Raw genomic sequence first — 18,164 nt, forward strand, 5'->3', positions numbered from 1 at the left:
AGGAGCTTGAGTGTTAAGCCTCTGCGTCAGAAACCCATCAGTGGAACGTTGTGCTCAAGAGATGGCTGCACTTCAGTGCGTGCTATCCTGTGACTGCTCACGGCATTGGCCAGCCATTCCAGTGTGGCAGCAGGAGCCGTAGTAATCGTCCTTGCAGTGTTTTTTAAATCAACACCGTATCTCTCTGTAAACAAAATACATATAAGCCGAGTTTACTTTATCAAAAGAGGAAAAGAGACCGAAGATAAATGTATGTGCATGTGTTCACTATTCTAACTGGACCCAGGTACTGTACAGTATATGTATAATACACAGATGATCAATTTAACAGGTTAACCAATAAGAGTTAACGATCCTGGCCTTCATTAGAATAAGAGCTATTGCTGCAGAAAGAAAGTCAGAAAGTGCTGCAGCTGTGACATCATAATCGTGATCTTGCACAGAGGAGGTAGCATTACCTGGGGAATCTCATTACCGTTCTATCAATACTTGATGATGCACATCAGTGTTGGAATGTCTTGTCCATTATCAGGATCAGTGGCTTACAACCATGTGAAGGGCATCACTGAGCAGGCAGAAGCAAAGTTTATTGGCTGTGTTCTTTACATTTTTTTGTAATAAATAAAGAAATAATAAATAAATAGCATCAAAGCCCCCCCCCCCCCCCCCCCCTTCTCAGGATGTTGCCATGGTAACAGAGTCAGCCATATTTCAGCTCCTAAACCCCAGTGGAATTAGTATGACACAGGATCAGTCATGATCGACTGTCAGAAGCAGGAAAATACAGTATGTTTTATTACCAAGAGGGACAAAATACAAACTGTAGCTGACTGCTTGAGATCTAATTTAAGGTTGATGTTTTTACTGTAGACATATCTATGTGGCTGCCTGCAAATAAAACAAATGGGGCTGAAGTCAGGATGTGTGGAGGCAGCTGAAGCTTTGAATGGGAATCAAAAACTTAGAGCTTTCCATCCTCATTCTCGATCCATTGCTGTTCTCTGCAGAGACCCAATGTACCTATGTACTCAGGCGTTTCAGGCTATGATAAAGAGTTAGAGCAGATACACATCCTTTAGGCTATATTAAAGAGTTAAAGCAGATACACATCCTTTAGGCTATATTAAAGAGTTAAAGCAGATTCACATCCTTTAGGCTATATTACAGAGTTAAAGCAGATTCACATCCTTTAGGCTATGATAAAGAGTTAGAGCAGATTCACATCTTTTAGGCTATGATAAAGAGTTAGAGCAGATTCACATCCTTTAGGCTATGATAAAGAGTTAGAGCAGATTCACATCTTTTAGGCTATGATAAAGAGTTAGAGCAGATTCAAATCCTTTAGGTTATGATAAAGAGTTAGAGCAGATTCACATACTTTAGGCTATTTTAAATAGTTACAGCAGATTCAAATTCAGCAATGTACTGTGTGCACACAATGCTGGAATTACCAGCAGGGACAGCTGTGCTTTACATTTATACTATATAGGTCTTTGAGTTCATTGAGCCAGCCCGGGAAAGAAGTAACAGCTGTGTTTAGCCTCTGCCATGGGGTTAAAATGGACTTACAGCATAAAATAGCCCATCAGCAAAGCGAAAACTTCACTGTGGCTCCAAGACATTATTAGTTTGTCACTAAAAGCAGAAACCCCATTCCTCCTCCCAGTTCTAAATCAATTCTCCAGAGGTGAATGATTGCGCTTTAGATAAGTGTGCCACCCACTCCATCTATTATAGTTGAAAATAGCACATGAGGGGCTATAAATGTACTTTTCTTTCTACTTGTGTCCACATCACACTTTATTTTTAGCCTCCTGGCTTCTCATCTTAATGACAGAAAAAGCATAGACGTTTAAAAATACCCTGCTATCTCCTTGGTCTTGCAATCTCCTAACGACTTTGATCAAAAATTCCAATTCCACCTTCATTCCCCTCCGGGCATCGACCTGACTGGTTTGGAATGAATTAATCATCATTAATAAATGAATAAATCCGATGAAATGGAAACAATCAGATCACCTGTAATTGCTCTAATTGTGTTTCTATTTTAAGGATGCTGCACCACCCCTGCCTCCTCCCTCCTCTGTCTTGTGGTCTATACAGAACAGATAAGTAGAACAGGTAGGGTCTGAGCTCACAGGGGCTACAGAACAGATAAGTAGAACATGTAGGGTCTGAGCCCACAGGGGCTACAGAACAGATAAGTAGAACAGGTAGGGTCTGAGCTCACAGGGGCTACAGAACAGATAAGAAGAACAGGTAGGGTCTGAGCTCACAGGGGCTACAGAACAGATAAGTAGAACAGGTAGGGTCTGAGCTCACAGGGGCTACAGAACAGATAAGTAGAACAGGTAGGGTCTGAGCTCACAGGGGCTACAGAACAGATAAGTAGAACAGGTAGGGTCTGAGCTCACAGGGGCTACAGAACAGATAAGTAGAACAGGTTGGGTCTGAGCTCACAGGTGCTACAGAACAGATAAGTAGAACAGGTTGGGTCTGAGCTCACAGGGGCTACAGAACAGATAAGCAGAACAGGTTGGGTCTGAGCTCACAGGGGCTACAGAACAGATAAGTAGAACAGGTAGGGTCTGAGCCCACAGGGGCTACAGAACAGATAAGAAGAACAGGTAGGGTCTGAGCTCACAGGGGCTACAGAACAGATAAGTAGAACAGATGTGCGCACAGGGGAGGGGTGTCTGCTGCTCAGCTCTGGTATTTGATCTATCACACGAGCTAATGAAATGACTCAAACATCAGCAGGAAATACTGAAACGATATCATCACTTACAATAGAAAAGTCTCCTTGATTTTAATGATACAGACAAGGGATGCATGTTATGCCAGGTTACATTGCTGTTTGTGGTAAAGTACACCGGGGTTCTGTCTTGGTGACATTCAATGCTGTACTCGTCCTGGCAGTCACCTTTACAGAAACCCATTTGTTAAGATGAAAATGAAGAGAAATGATCCTACCTAGTCATCTGCACTGATAGTAGATGGATCACATGTGAGGTTCCACTGCATTTGTGGGGGCGCCTTGCTTATTGAGATCTTTGGCCTGGATTTGAAGAGGGGACGATTATCTATTTAGGAACAGCAAGATATTCAGCAAACATGGGGTCTGAGTGGGGTTAACATGGGTAACTAATGATGTCCCAGAGACCAGCATGGCTGTTCCAATACTATTGTGTATCAGCCGCCAGCTGAGTAGGGTTCTATTGTGTTGGTCTACAGCAGGGATCTCCAACCCTGGTCCTGGAGAACCTCAGTCCTGCAGGTTTTCTAGGTGTCTTTACATCATCAGTGGCTAAAGATCTGGAACACCTGTTAATCTGGTCTAATTAAGCCAATAATTGGTGCACTTAAGTAACTGAGCTCGATTGAAATGAAAACCAGAAGACCCAGTAGCTCTCCAGGGCCAGGGCTGGAGAGCCCTGGTCTACAGAGTAGTAGATCTAAATGCTATATGTGCTGTATCACTGACCCTTGCTTGTGTGTTATTATTGGATATCTGGTGATGCTAATAAGGGGGTCAATGATAGTATATAGAGTTGAAGCGCAGTGGTGTCCACATGTCTTTCATCTCTGTGCCGCTGTCTTCTATGTTTCCTGTACATTGAGCTGTCGCATTGCTAATATTCACATTAACGGAGAGCCAGGGCCAATTCAACAGGGATAGCAACCTCCTGCATCACCGGTCCCGGCTGCTGCAGACAGGCTCTGCACCACAGGATAATGAGGGAGGAGGGGGGCATCTGCTCCCTGCCAGGGACTGAAACAAATCGCAGTGTGAAGAGAGTCACCCTGAGTCACAATTCTGAAGAGGTCGCGTTTGCATGAACCAATTGCAAACATTGCTTCATATTGCAAAATACGCTCTTCAGTCTAAAGAATGTGTATAAATAAATAAATACACAGTACAGCTTTACAATCGACAGGATAGGTAAAATAAAGCACAAGCATGTACGCTTTATTAATCTAAATGTTCCTGTGCCAATACTGTAAGGTTGTCTTCCTAACCACTTCACTGGCAGATCGCCCTGTTTAAAAAAATTCTGGCCCCTCAAAGTCAGGTCCTTATTGTTTAAATGAACCAATTAAACCTCCATCCAAGTCCTAAAGCAGTGAACTACTTCATTGCTCCTGTTAAACCTGGTGTGGATGCGCCCTCCAGGACTGGAGTTGCCCATGCCTGCAGTATAGACTGCTAAGAGGGCATCGTTCAAGGTGGACATTCCATTTGGATCTACTAGCTGGTCTCTAATTGTGCTCTAATTTAAAGTGGTTCTCGTTGAGCCACCATATTGGATACACTGCAATAGAGTGTAGTTCCACAATGGCATTTGCTCTGAGTGATGGTACCTGGAATTACCACCTGTGAAAACACTCAATTGCCTAATCATGGCATTAGCACCACATGCTTTGTGTTAGTAATTAACAGCAATTCAGAGTTTGTGTTTCTGCTACTGAGGACAGCCTAACAGAGAGAGAGAGAGAGGAAGAAAGAAAGAAAGATGGTTTTTGGTTTGGTGGCTGCCTATTTGTTGGCTGAAAGGCAAAGAATGATGATAGACTACGGTAGGTAGCACACACTACCTTGTTGTTAATCTGTCTGTTGTTTGGAAGTGGTATTTGATCCCAGTCTAAATGGTTTGTACAGGTGGAGTGGCACGGGCAGCTCTTACATAATCTCTGCAGGGTCAGAACTTCTCTTATCAACTTTCGGGAGCTGTTGCGGAATTATTAAATAAGAAAGGCAACTTGCTATTGATACATTTGCAAAAACTCTGTGAATTCTTAATGACATTTAAATATAAATGTATATACATATCATATACATTTGATTTTGAATAAAGCAAACAATATAGTCATCTTAAAGGAGTGCTAACCAATGTTTTAAAATATATTATCATACCTCTTATTAGCTTTATTAACATTATTACCAGTCCTCTTGGTATTGAGCTAAGCATTTCTCAAGTATTTCTTCAGTTTTTAAGTTTTTTTTTTACATCAATTCAGGATATGTAATTATATAAAATACAGCTCTATAGCGTTTTTATTGAAATATCTGGGTATTCCAGACTGCAGTATAAAATACAAGCAAAAATACCCAGAGGAGCATAAAGAGAAGAAAAAGGTGACCTGTGATAACATTGCAGTTGTTAATACGAGGTACCTGGTTAGGAATGCTTTCCATTCTGATATGTATTTATTACATGTTATATCGGACATTGACTGGGCAATCACTTGATAACTCATTAGCATACTGAATACGTAAATAAGCATATTGCCCTAATAGAATTTGTCTCTCCAGAAGAGTTTGCTTAATTGAGTGCCTGCTGTGTGTGATTCATACAGAAAGTTCTGAGTACTCCAGTGAAGAAGATGATTACTGTGAAGAAGAGCTGTCTGCTTCAAGTAAGGCTGTCCAGCCGAATGCTCCTGGCCCCGCTCCTCCGTGCAAACCGCTGTCTGAAGGTCGGTGTGGTTGGGTGGGTACAGTTCTCTCCACTGCCCAGTATTCCATTCTGGAATCTGTTATCCATCCAGAACTATTCATCACCCAAGGGTGCTCAATTTAGAAATACTATTCAGCTAATGAGTTGAGTGACAAACATTTGACAAAAAGTCTTTCTCAATGTCTTGTTAAAGCATTGTCCTTGAACTTAAGTTTCTTTTAGTATTTCTAAAAATGGAAGCTGTTATGATGAGCATGGGGTTTCAGTGAAATGCATGTTCATTCAGGTTTCGGTTGAAGGTTTGTAATTGAAAGAATAGGTTACTCCTGTAAAAGAGCATTGTAACACTGGACAGTGAATTCACAGCTGTTGAGACTTGGAGCAGATATCTATGGATACAACTTGGCTTGGACTGTATATCTAGATAGGTATGTCTGGGAAATGGTGCTGTGTGTTTGTTGGTTTACAGTTTTTTTTTCACCAAGTGGTAACTTTTTCTCTTTGATTTATATTAACTTCAAAAAGTGTATATTAATGAGAAAGCTATAAACTTAAAATGGTCTAACTTTTCTTTAGTCTCACAGAAGTCTAGGAAGAGGAAGCAAGAGGATAAGCTAAAAGTAGCACAAGTCAACCAGCCACCAGAAAAGAAACCAGGCTATGTAAATCCAATACCATCCACTAGAGGTGCTATCCAACCAACCTCCAAAGCCATTCCATCTCAGAACAGTGTTGTTCAACTGCCATCCACTAGTGGTGCTGTCCAACCTGTTCCGTCCAAAGTGGTTCCTTGCAAAACCGTTCCATCTCAGAAAGGCGTCATTCAACCACAATACACTAGAGGTTCTGTCCAACCAGTTCCTTCCAAAATCACGACTTCCAAAACTGTTCAGTCTCAGATTAGTGTTGTTCAACCGCCTTCCACTGGAGGTGCTGTCCAACCAGTTTCTTCCAAAGCTACTGCATCTCAGAACGGTATCATTCAACCAGCAACCACTACAGACATTATCCAACTAGTCTCATACAAAACTGTCCCTTCCAGCATTGGCCAACCAGTCTCATACAAAACGGTCCCTTCCAGCATTGCCCAGCCAGTCTCATACAAAACTGTCCCTTCCAGCATTGCCCAGCCAGTCTCATACAAAACTGTCCCTTCCAACATTGGCCAGCCAGTCTCATACAAAACTGTCCCTTCCAAAACTGCTCCTTTTCAGACCAGCATCGTTCAACCATCGACCACTAGCGGAACTGCCCAACCAGTTCCTTACAAAACCACTCCATCTCAGACTGGTGTTCAACAACCTCAGTTTGGGGTCATCGCTGGCACAAGGGGAAACTCGCCAGGGGGCCAGTTCACCACCTCCATCTACCAGCATAGTTTGTTTGACAGCATGATGGTAGATGTTCAAAACCAAGGCTTTGCTCAGGTGTGCAGTAAGCTGCACAGCATTAATGTGAATTTGCAGGATAATAACTCTATCCTTCAAAAGCAAACCTGCATCCTCAAACAGGTCGCCTCCGGGATCCAGCAGCCAGCACAGAAGAGCCCTGTTTTTACCTCGTCGAGCACCCAAACGAGGGAGAGTGCCTTCATCTGCTCCACTGGATCTCAGACAGAGCCCTGGGATGTACCAGTGTGTCAGCCGTCTCTCCCCAACCCTCCCATAACTGTGCCCCCAAAGCAAGAGTACACCAGAAAACTCAGGAGTCACAGTAAGGGCCACCCCCAGACCTTTTGAAAGCAGATACAAAAAAGAAAGTAAAATGGATGCCTGCTATATTAATTTAGCATTTGTAAGCATTTGCATTATTATTTGTATTTATTTTATTAGCAGGAATCACACTGGTCAAAGTAACTGCTACCTGACACCTGATTGATAATGTTGCTAAAAAAAAAGAAAAGAAAGAAATGAAAGAAAAATATTATTTTCATTTTGCATTGACTTATGTAAGCGAATGTGTTTTGATTTCATTGCCTTGTACATACGTTGTACTATCCAATACTGAGGATAATAAAAAGAACATTAGAATTGCAGCATTAAACAATTACTGTGTCAGTGAAGCTGGGCTTCATCTGCAACATGTGTCCACGTACGTCACTGTGTTCACCCAGACCGTCCCCAGCTCCCAAGCACTCTTACAGTGATTTATATGTAGGCTTCCAAATGATACGGAGTGGATGAGTTGATAAAAGCTGGTACAGGATCTGAAAACTAGAAACTCCACCTTCTGCATAAGAGATAAAGAAAAAATAATTCAGTGCACACTGTCTAATTACAATATGTTTTTATAGCCAACTCAAGCAACTTCCCTCTTTATCTTTCCTTGAATAAATATTTATCATTTCTGCCTTACCTGGCTTTACCTGGCATTACGTAAGCATTGATTAAACAAATCTGGCAGATTTGCATCTAAACAAATTATCTTTAAGCATCAGGAGAATAATGGAAATGATTTCCTCTGAAAATGGAACGTGTCAAATTAATTTGAGAAGGTGTCTCTCTATCAGAGAGGAAGCCTGCAAACTGATAATTAAACAAGTGAGTTTGAAGGTCTAAGTAAAGGCAGCCAAGCCCACAGCTTCCCTTTTATGAGACTTTTGGTTCTATATTCATAACGTAATGGTCTGTCAGCCAAGACCAGCATAAGAAAACAGGAAGTCACTCCACCACCATCCATTAAAGGTGCTGGCTTATGAGTTCTCTACAAAGATTTTCTTATTGAGCTGCTTTTCAAATGTCCTTAAACTGTTGCTAAAAAGCTAAATAGAGTTTGAATAACACATCGTTTTTGGTATAAAATTAAACTTTATGAATAGGTCCCAAAGAGCTTTCAGTTTTTGGTATGCTGATTAAGGATGGAATTTCATCTTTTATTTACAGAATAAACAGTAGACAAAAGTATTGGCCTGTAGCTAGTAACACACATCTCTCTCTAATCCTGATGGGGATCCTCATCATTTAAAGTAATACTGTGCATAGTGTGTGCCTGTTTATTTTTCCTGTTCCTTATGTAAACTGTACAGCGGTATTACCATATTAGGTTTTCAGCACCTACGTTAACACTGGAACAAATAATACATTCTCTGCTGAAATCTGTGTGTCCCCATAACTCGCAGTGTAATCGGCCCGCTTCAAAATACTTTGACTGATGGCAAATCCCCAGTCGAGTCAACGCTTGCCATTTATTTTTATTTGCTTTATATATTAGCTTTACGGCAGCTTCTTTAATGCAAATTCATTTGATTGAAAGTGAAGTCTGTAACCATCTAGGGGACCATAATTGCAATCAGCAAACTTGTGCATATCCTGTGAATAATTAAGCCAGAGCTTCATGTCTTCCATTTTTACACTGTTTATGAAGTTATGTTTATCCAGTAGAAGACTTTGGAAAGTTGCCAGGAATGTCCAAAGGGAAGGATTAAATCCAGGCAGTATAAAAGCAGGTCATACAAGTTTAAAGAAGTACTGGAACTACCAAGCACAACTGCAACAAACACAGATGTTGGGCGTGAATGAAAAACTGCCAATAGAGAGGGCAGCAAGGGCAGATTTGAGAACTCTGCAAGGTGTATAAATCATTCGTAACATAGTTGTAACCTCGGAGCCTCCAAATCTCCAATAAGAATGTTTTGAATTCCAAACCATCTTTAAAGTTGCCGTAGTGGCTTGGAAAATGAATTGTAACCATTCCATAAACTTCACAGAATCCCAAAAACCATCCCTAAACCCCCAACTCCTGTTCTAATCTTGCAGCTGTTGCTATGGTTACAGGCTGAGAGATGGTCTGTTTTCTCTCATAGGCCTCTGTTCCATTGAACCTGGAGATCAAGGGGGATCTTAGATGGCATTGCTATGATACCCAAATATACCAAGAGAGAAGAAATCTTATATTATTATTTATCATGTTATTATTCAGCTCACCACTTTGCAGTGATGCTGAGGAATAGTAATAATTTGATGACGTGAAAAGGTCTGCAGTATAGCTTCATGGGTTTTCAAAGACTGGAACTCATATTAAGGACAGCCACCCCAATCAGCTTGCAGCTTTCTTAGCAGGCAGGTCGAATAAAGAGCCTGTACTGCACGCACACATTCTACTGCATCTTGACCTTCCAGGTGTTCAGAAGGTCCCCAAGGCTTGCTGATCGAACCCTTGAGCGGAATGATGAATTGTAATCACATGCAAGGCAGGGATCAATAAAGTCAGCATGCTCTGCCACTGCTGGTCATGCTTAATGAAGAGGAAACACACTTTCAATCAACAGCAGGGTGTGTTAACCGGAACTCTTTCACTCCAGCAATGGCTCGGGAATGAAAAGGAGGTGTTTTGGAGCCAGTAACAGCCGGCTGCACAGTTTGCAATATTAACATTAGAAAGGATGGTCCACGTCTGGTTTACACTCCATATGAAGATACATTTCACTCTGTATCAGTTAGGTCCCATCTGGTGCTTAGCTGCTTAGGTTTATATGTAAGACGTGCAGAGTGTAAAATGATACTTACAAGAACTGAACAGGATTTATAAACCAGAAGCACAAATGTTCACAGATCATTTTTAATTGGCTGAAACAGCGGCTTTAACAAACACATTACTTTTTTGTCAGTGTGTTTAATGGTCTATCAGACATTCGCATTTCCCAGCAAATACTGGAATTGCTTCGATTTGAAGAACACTTTAAATGAACACACACGCATGAAACAAGTGCAATTATGCAAAACAAAATGAATAACTGCAGGAGAATTTGCTTAGTATGGTAATCAAATACTAGGGCTCTTTCGCAGTGCACGGGGGAATTTTTACAAAGCCATGAGAAAAAGCTCACCAAGGTGTGCTGAAGACTCTGCCTGAAACATCACCACTCCAATCTCCTTTCATCAGTGTTATAGAACCTGATTGCCATTTCTACACTGCAACATGCTGCTACACTACAGACCTTCACACACTCCACTCGGACACATGGAACTCAAACACAAGACCCAGCTGTTTAGAAGTCTCATTAAAAATCTGGGGACCCTAATGTGCTGACCATGTCCGTGCCTTCCGTCTGTCTGCCTGTCTGCCTGTCTGAGTGTCTGTGTCTGTGTGTCTGCCTGTCTGTCTGTCTGCCTGCCTGTCTGCCTTCCTGTCTGTCTCTCTGTCTGTCTGTCTGTCTGTGTCTGCCTGTCTGTCTGTCTGTCTATCTGTCACTCTTCACTCTGTTTATCATACCCTACAAGCCTCCTACAGTCGTTTCAGTTTGCATTTGGCTACAAACTCTCGATTTTATATAAATGCGATTTTGTGGACCCTCTGGATGTGCCGGCTCTATATAATTAACATTTTGAAGATAAACATGCTTTTTGTTTATCCATCCGGAAAATTATCTATCGCTAGCTATTGAACAATCTATCCATCTATGTGTGTTAGAAATGCCTTCTTTTTATTTGAATTGTAATTTATTTATTTATCTTTATATGCAGAACTGTTTATTACCAAAAGGATGGGATATTCCAAGGGTCTCACATAATGTTCTGGTATCTATCTATCTGTCTGTCTATCTATCTATCTATCTATCTATCTATCTATCTATCTATCTATCTATCTATGTCTATACAGTATAAGTTATTGATAAAAAACACAATAATGCTTAGAATGGTACAGAATGCTTCACATCAAGTACCTCAGGATAACTTCATCTTAGCATTCTGTCTGAAGAATCCAAACATTCCATGATTCATTCCAGGTGTGAATTGAACACACGCTCTGCACAGTATTAGGATCAGAAGAAGGGCTTATAACCTGGATAATAATGTGCAGCATATTTTAAACATCTGTGTGTCTCTCGCTCTGTCTATATTTATATAGATAGATATATAGATACAAAGAAAAAAGAAAGAAATAAAGAGCAGGTGCGTAAATTGGTTTTGAATTGTGAAAAGTAACACAATAAAAAGTAACACAATAATTGTGTGCTAGTATGACTAAAAGAATAACACTTCACTGGCTGTTATTTATTTCTGAGAACAACAGTCTAAGATAAGGCACCAGAATAACTCACTAGTTATTGATGTTTTTCAGCTGAAGTCCACTATTCATTTCAGTTTACACAGACTGTGGTGTGTAGGGTTCCCAGGGCTGCCAAGACTTTTGGCCACAGAGCTCCTAAAGATTGAAACAAAGTGTGGAGCAATATTGAAAATGCATGAAGCCAGTTCAATTTTAAACAATAAGCTCACTGAATCACTTTGTAAGGGATGTAACTGTTTTATTTGAATTGTATTAATATGACTGTAGATATTAAGAAACTGTACATCTTATTGTGTGAATGAATGTCGTCTGAATCGTAAACGATTGTAACTTCTTGGGACCTCCTTGTAAATGTATCTAAGGGGTGCATTCCTGCTGAGTGAAATTTAAATGAAAGTGTAGCTGCAAAAGTATTATTCTTCTCCACCCCTGGGTTTAAATGTATGAACTGGTTGAACGGTTGTGAATTAGTTTCAGTGAGATAGGTCATGGCATTCTGAATGCCTTTCACAACAGTGACGGGTATGTGCAGTAATTCCCAGTCGATGATAAATGAAGGGAGCAGTAGAAAACTACACAGCACCTTGCCAGAGCCTCCCTTGCTATTCCAAATGGAACAGTCGCAGCTTTCTTCCAAGGCAAATACTGGATGAATCCAGCAGCTTTCACTTTCCATTCCAAATCCGTCCGACCGATTAGCAATCAGGAGAAAAGTGTAATTGCTGGAGATGTTAATTACACTTTAATCAGGCACAGTTTCTAAAGCAGTCAGTAAATGTAATTGCCTGTGACAGAACAAGGCTCCATTTGGTTTGATCCCGACCAAAGCTGAGCCCTTCTCATTAAAATGAGATTTGGGGTAGTTTAGATCGCGTTCCCCACCCCTGAGCACCATGCTGATTCTGCATGAATGACTTCCCTCATGGGGCACATACTCTAAATGGGACGTCCCAGGAGACCACTGAGGTCATTCTCAGGATCAATCTGATGTTTAGGGAAATGCCACAATCTGGTTTACACAGTCTATCACTGGCATTGTACAGTAGCTCTCTGGATTGTGAATCATTGGTACACTAGAATCCTGGCATTGTACAGTAGCTCTCTGGATTGTGAATCATTGGTACACTAGAATCCTGGCATTGTACAGTAGCTCTCTGGATTGTGAATCATTGGTACACTAGAATCCTGGCATTGTACAGTAGCTCTCTGGATTGTGAATCATTTTCATCGTCGAGTGGAAAATGTTTGGAGCCTGCGATAATGCGCTTCATCCCTGTGCCTGTGCACTGTTAAGACACAGTCTGTCTGAGAATGAACTGGGAAAGATCAAGTGACTCAGTTAAAAATAGAGCACGCCCAAGCCCAGAACTGATTGCTCTTGTTCAAATGGTCTCTCAGTTGAGTATCTTGTGTGCACTGTGACAACTCACATTGGTGCAACACATATACATTTAAAAGCAGAGTCTGAGCCCAACAATCTACGAGCAATGCACAGTAAAAGCATCATGAACATGCATGCATTATTAGGATTGGCATTTCATTTCATTTGGGGGGGGGGGGGGGGGGTAATGTTGGCTTTTATATGGGGAGTATTGGGTGGGGGAATGAAACAATGCTGTAAATTAGAGAAAGACAGAAAAGGCCATTTTGAATCACAAAATCTTAATAATATATTTTTTTAAATCCTAACATTATGAAACTGTCTACAGGAAGCTGCATTGGTCAGTCCTCCCATGTCATGACACTATTCCCTTAAGTAACTGGGTTGAAGCTGTCCTTTCTAATGCAGTTTCACAGCATTAGTGTCTTTCTTTTCCTCCTGGGGTTTCTCTTCCAGTAGTTTCCTAATGCCTTGCTCCAGACTGAGGGCTGGGCTGCACTAGGCAGTGGGTTTCACGTCTAATCCGTTCCAGAATCGCTGTGCAAATCCGCAGACAGGAAGACATTCATACTTAGTGGCAGGGCCAGGGCCCCCCACCACCAAAGCCACGGCCATCGACTAAACTAAACCAGATCTTATGTATGGAACAATGATATATAAGACTTGGTAAAATGGGTTGAGAATTACAGTGCTTCCCAGATGGTCGCTCTTCCGTGTGCCCTTCTTGTATAGCCAGCTGGAAGCTTCCAGCTCTGCAACCCCACCTGGGAAATGTGCTCTGTGATCCTGAACAGAGACTTAGGTGTGTCATTCCACCTGGCACTGGGATCCTGGAAATCAAATGCTCCATTGCTCTTGAATATTAACCCGGAAGCTGGTATGGCTTAAAGGGATCTTTCTACCATCTATATTTTCCTAATATAGGAATTTAATTACCCATTTAATAATATCCTATTATGCTCGATCTGTATGATTCTATAGTTTCTGCTCAGATTTACTTTTTTTGCCATATATTACTTACACATAATTACAATGTTATCATGCATAGTTACAATGTACTTAACATGTAAATCTTTTTGTGTTATATATGTAAGTACACAATTGTAAGTGCATTGTAACTATGCATAATAACACTGTAATTATGTGTAAGTATGCATGTATTTACTTACTATGTGGAAATACAGAGTAATTAGAGACACAACGTAAAGTGTTAGCTAGTTGTCTAACAGATGTTGCTTCTGATAGCACTCCTCGAGGTTGAGCATGGGGACAGTGAGGAGGGGAAGCATACCTGCATTACACTGCACACTGAACCTGTTGTAAAATCTATCTTCCTATAGAAATGTCAGTGAGTAATGCTGTTTGCCCCTTGTCTTGTAAATCAGTCAAGATGGCTCTTGTCACGGTGGGAACATCTTTTTTCTATTTAGTTAATTACTTCATCGTGGTTTTAATCTAACATGGAACAAACAAGTAGAAAATGCTTTAATCAAGAAGGATGGTGAGAATGTCATGGACAATGCGTTTGCTGTGCGGAAAGAGGCAAGCTGCTTTTTCTCTTGTCAACCCTCTTGGCCTCCAAGCGAATATTTCAGTGATGCATTGAACGATGTTCCCAGATTAACAATCAGCCTCTGGAATGAACACGTTAGACTGTTGGAGGCTGCTCTAGTGGGCTTTACTCTTAGGTTGGGAACCTCAGTGCTAAGGTACCAAGAGGAGAGATCCAGGAATCGTTCAGCTTTGTTATTTTTAAGATGAAGAATGGATAAACAAAGCACCACTTCATAAAAGTTATCCAGATTAACAGGTCATTTTAAGAATTTAGAGTTTAAAAAAACATGATTTCTGTAACCACTAGGCTATACCGCCTCCTTTATCCTCCTATCAATATTCATTGTAATATAGCTTTTCGCTCAAGCTCCAGTTAAGACTTTTAAAGGATCTATTTGAAGTAGAGAGAATTCTGTTAGTACTAGATACAGAATGATCAGACACAATACAAGTGAGTTCAACCTATTTGTCAATACTGGAGTCCAATAATTAAAACACAAACCTTTTCACCCCCAACTTTAGCCAATAATTATTGTTCCACGTCATTAGCAAATAAAAATATACCATCATTTGTAATAACAAGATAATAACAGATTATAACATTGTGTTACAGCTGGAATGCGGTTTATTACATAGTGATGATATGGTAATTACAACTTACAATAGATATTACAAAATGCAGCAGAGTTTATTAATCTTATTGTGACTGTGACATTAGCCTGGGTTCGCCACTTTCCCTTGTCGTTGAAAATAACCCTTTGTTTAGGCTCTATATCCCACTTTCAATATGGAAAGCAATGAGAACATTGCATCATTTACCCTTACTAAATCAAACAAGCTATGCCTTATCAATAGAGTTGGAAAGCACAATAGGAAATAAACTGAAACAGTACAGCATGCAGCATGTGGACCCTTTTCCTATGACTTTCCTATGGGAATCTTGTGGGATTGTGATTGAAGCAAACCATGCATAGTATAATATACAAATAGTCTGGGAATGTCCTGTGTGTGATTTGTCTGTTTGAGAAAAAGGAAATATTTACGCTGCAAATTAGCCATAAAGGTTGGGTTCTGCAACAGCTTAATAAGTGTTCCACTCGAGTGCCTTAACAGATCAAACATGTTTTCATACAGGGAATGGGAGAGCACCTACCAGATCACCCCCCTGGCATCCCAAACTAGGATTACAGAGTGGCATCTAAATCTGTGCTGCTGTCCCTTTAAACCCGCTCCCTCAGCATGAGAGCAGCAGAATGATCCACGGTCTCTAATTATAACCAGGCAGCACAGTCCTCAGCTCTATATTTGGGATCCTGCTGGCAACAGCTTCAGACAGCATCTGTTTCTTTAAAATCCTCCAGCCATAGCAGCTACACAGAACTGGACCCAGAGCAAAGCTTTAGAAAGCAAGTCCATCAAAGCACATCTATTAAAATGCGCTTTGATTATGTTTTGAATGACATTTAAAGGGAATATGACATGACAACCTCATTTATGATTGTTCTAATCGTTCATTTGGCTAGCAGGAATAAATGACCTTGAGTAGTTATCAATTTCTTTATTGATTTAAAGATTGATCAGGTATGTAGAGTAATGAGATTATCACCATGCAATAGGAGTTTCATTCATGGTTTCTTGGTTAAATTGTAGAATAGTACAGTATTCTGAACACAGTATCTGTACATCATTTTTTTGATCTTAAGATAATAATAATAATAATAATATTAATAATAATAATAATAATAATAATAATAATAATAATAATAATAATAATTGATTTTAATTTTAGAAGTGTGTAAAGTTTAAGGTATGCTTTTGATCATGTTCCCTGTTTAATAGCTCTGTCATTCTCTATTGCTGTGCCTGCTGCATTATTTACCATGCTTGCCCTTTTCCACTGCTTCTGAAAGCTGCATTTCTGAAGTGAGGTGGTTTGAGAAAATGACCGCTCAGGGTGTGCAGCTGTAATTCATGACTGCTCAGGGTGTGCAGCTGTAATTCATGACCTCTCAGGGTGTGCAGCTGTAATTCATGACCTCTCAGGGTGTGCAGCTGTAATTCATGACCTCTCAGGGTGTGCAGCTGTAATTCATGACCTCTCAGGGTGTGCAGCTGTAATTCATGACCTCTCAGGGTGTGCAGCTGTAATTCATGACTGCTCAGGGTGTGCAGCTGTAATTCATGACCTCTCAGGGTGTGCAGCTGTAATTCATGACCTCTCAGGGTGTGCAGCTGTAATTCATGACCTCTCAGGGTGTGCAGCTGTAATTCATGACCTCTCAGGGTGTGCAGCTGTAATTCATGACCTCTCAGGGTGTGCAGCTGTAATTCATGACTGCTCAGGGTGTGCAGCTGTAATTCATGACCTCTCAGGGTGTGTAGCTGTAATTCATGACCTCTCAGGGTGTGCAGCTGTAATTCATGACCTCTCAGGGTGTGCAGCTGTAATTAATGACCTCTCAGGGTGTGCAGCTGTAATTCATGACCTCTCAGGGTGTGCAGCTGTAATTCATGTCCCTGTCTATGTCCTTCCCTGCGTCTGGGCTAATGTAATCTGAGTGATAACTGATTCCAGGATCTCCTTTAGCTCCCTGACAGTTTACTCACGTATGCCAACATGCTCCAAAACAATTTACAGTAGCAGCAATCTGTAGATTCCTTACACACCCTGCTGCTGGTTCTTTCAGAAACTGTAACTAGCAACTGCTATACTGGACATGTGCTGGCTTATTGCTAGTTACACAGCCAAAGCATACAAATGCATTTGCCTGACAGTATACTTTAGGGAACCTTCAGTACAGATAGTATTGATACATTTGCTAGCAAGAAGCTTTTCTTGAGACAGAATTACAATGTTTTATCCAACTACCAGCTCAGACCTGGGCCTATAGAAATAGCTGGGATTTGTAACATGGGTAACAATAAGTGATTATAAATCATCTAAACATGTAATTCTTTATGCTATCAACAATAATATACTATTATGAACCACTTTTGGCATTTTTTAAAATTTTTTGCTATTGTTTAGAATCTCTTATAACAGATATAGTCTGTCTGTCTGTCTTCTCAGGTCTGTTTGTCTTTCTATGCCTGTTTCACCAGTTGTATGGGGCTGCTCTGCTTTGGTCAGACAGTTATTATACATGTTTGCCATTGTTTTGCTTTGCTTTGTTTATAGATTGCTTATAATTGCTTATAACGGATCCAAAACATGTGGTTGTGCTTAATGCAAGCATGTGGAAACACTGGACCAAAATGAAATGCTGTTTCTTTGCTCAAACTGTTTGCTAAACAGACCATGAGTTCTGGGATGCTGCGCTTTGATTTTAACTGCAAAACCTATTTCTTGCCATATTTTAAGCAGTTATCATTGACAGCGTCCCAGTGGTCTGCCGGATGATAGATTGAGAGCAACAGTACCCATTTACTGTATATATTGCATTACTATTGCTGTTACAAAATGCCATCTTATTAATATAGTATGATGGCAGTACTGGAAAGCCTGCCTCTCATAGAGCGAAATCAATCCAATATCAATTCCTATACAGTGCATTATTCACACGCATATCAGGATCTGCTTTAATGAGCTCAATAGTGGAGGATCTAAGCTACACACCTCTAACCCTGTAAGGAGATTGAGGGAGCACTATAAGTGAAAAAAGCAAGCTAATTTGTAATGCACTTGTTTAGCATTGGTTTCTGCCATTCTCTGCCTCTGATGGTTCAGTCCTTGGCTGGCAGTGTGTTTGAAGGCATCATGT

The 18,164-nt window shown here is 40.6% G+C and overlaps 1 protein-coding gene across 1 annotated transcript; it reads left to right on the forward strand.

The window, feature by feature from the left end:
• Nucleotides 1–4,341: 4,341 nt before the first annotated feature.
• LOC131699166 (mucin-2-like) lies at nucleotides 4,342–7,505 on the forward strand. Its single transcript, XM_058995539.1, has 3 exons — nucleotides 4,342–4,578; nucleotides 5,359–5,478; nucleotides 6,036–7,505. Exons 1-3 carry the CDS (start codon nucleotides 4,515–4,517, stop codon nucleotides 7,196–7,198), a joined length of 1,347 nt encoding a protein of 448 aa, XP_058851522.1. The 5' UTR covers nucleotides 4,342–4,514; the 3' UTR covers nucleotides 7,199–7,505.
• The last annotated feature ends 10,659 nt before the right edge of the window (nucleotides 7,506–18,164 follow it).

The sequence above is a fragment of the Acipenser ruthenus genome, chromosome 21 (genome assembly GCF_902713425.1).
Source record: "Acipenser ruthenus chromosome 21, fAciRut3.2 maternal haplotype, whole genome shotgun sequence".
Classification (NCBI taxonomy): Eukaryota; Metazoa; Chordata; class Actinopteri; order Acipenseriformes; family Acipenseridae; genus Acipenser; species Acipenser ruthenus.

Excerpts from the sequence above, each read along its gene's own strand:
- LOC131699166 (XM_058995539.1), top strand. The coding sequence starts at position 4,515 with ATGGTTTTTGGTTTGGTGGCTGCCTATTTGTTGGCTGAAAGGCAAAGA. Across the intron at positions 4,579-5,358 it reads AAGAATGATGATAGACTACG|AAAGTTCTGAGTACTCCAGT; the intron begins GTAGGTAGCACA and ends TGATTCATACAG. Across the intron at positions 5,479-6,035 it reads GTGCAAACCGCTGTCTGAAG|TCTCACAGAAGTCTAGGAAG; the intron begins GTCGGTGTGGTT and ends ACTTTTCTTTAG.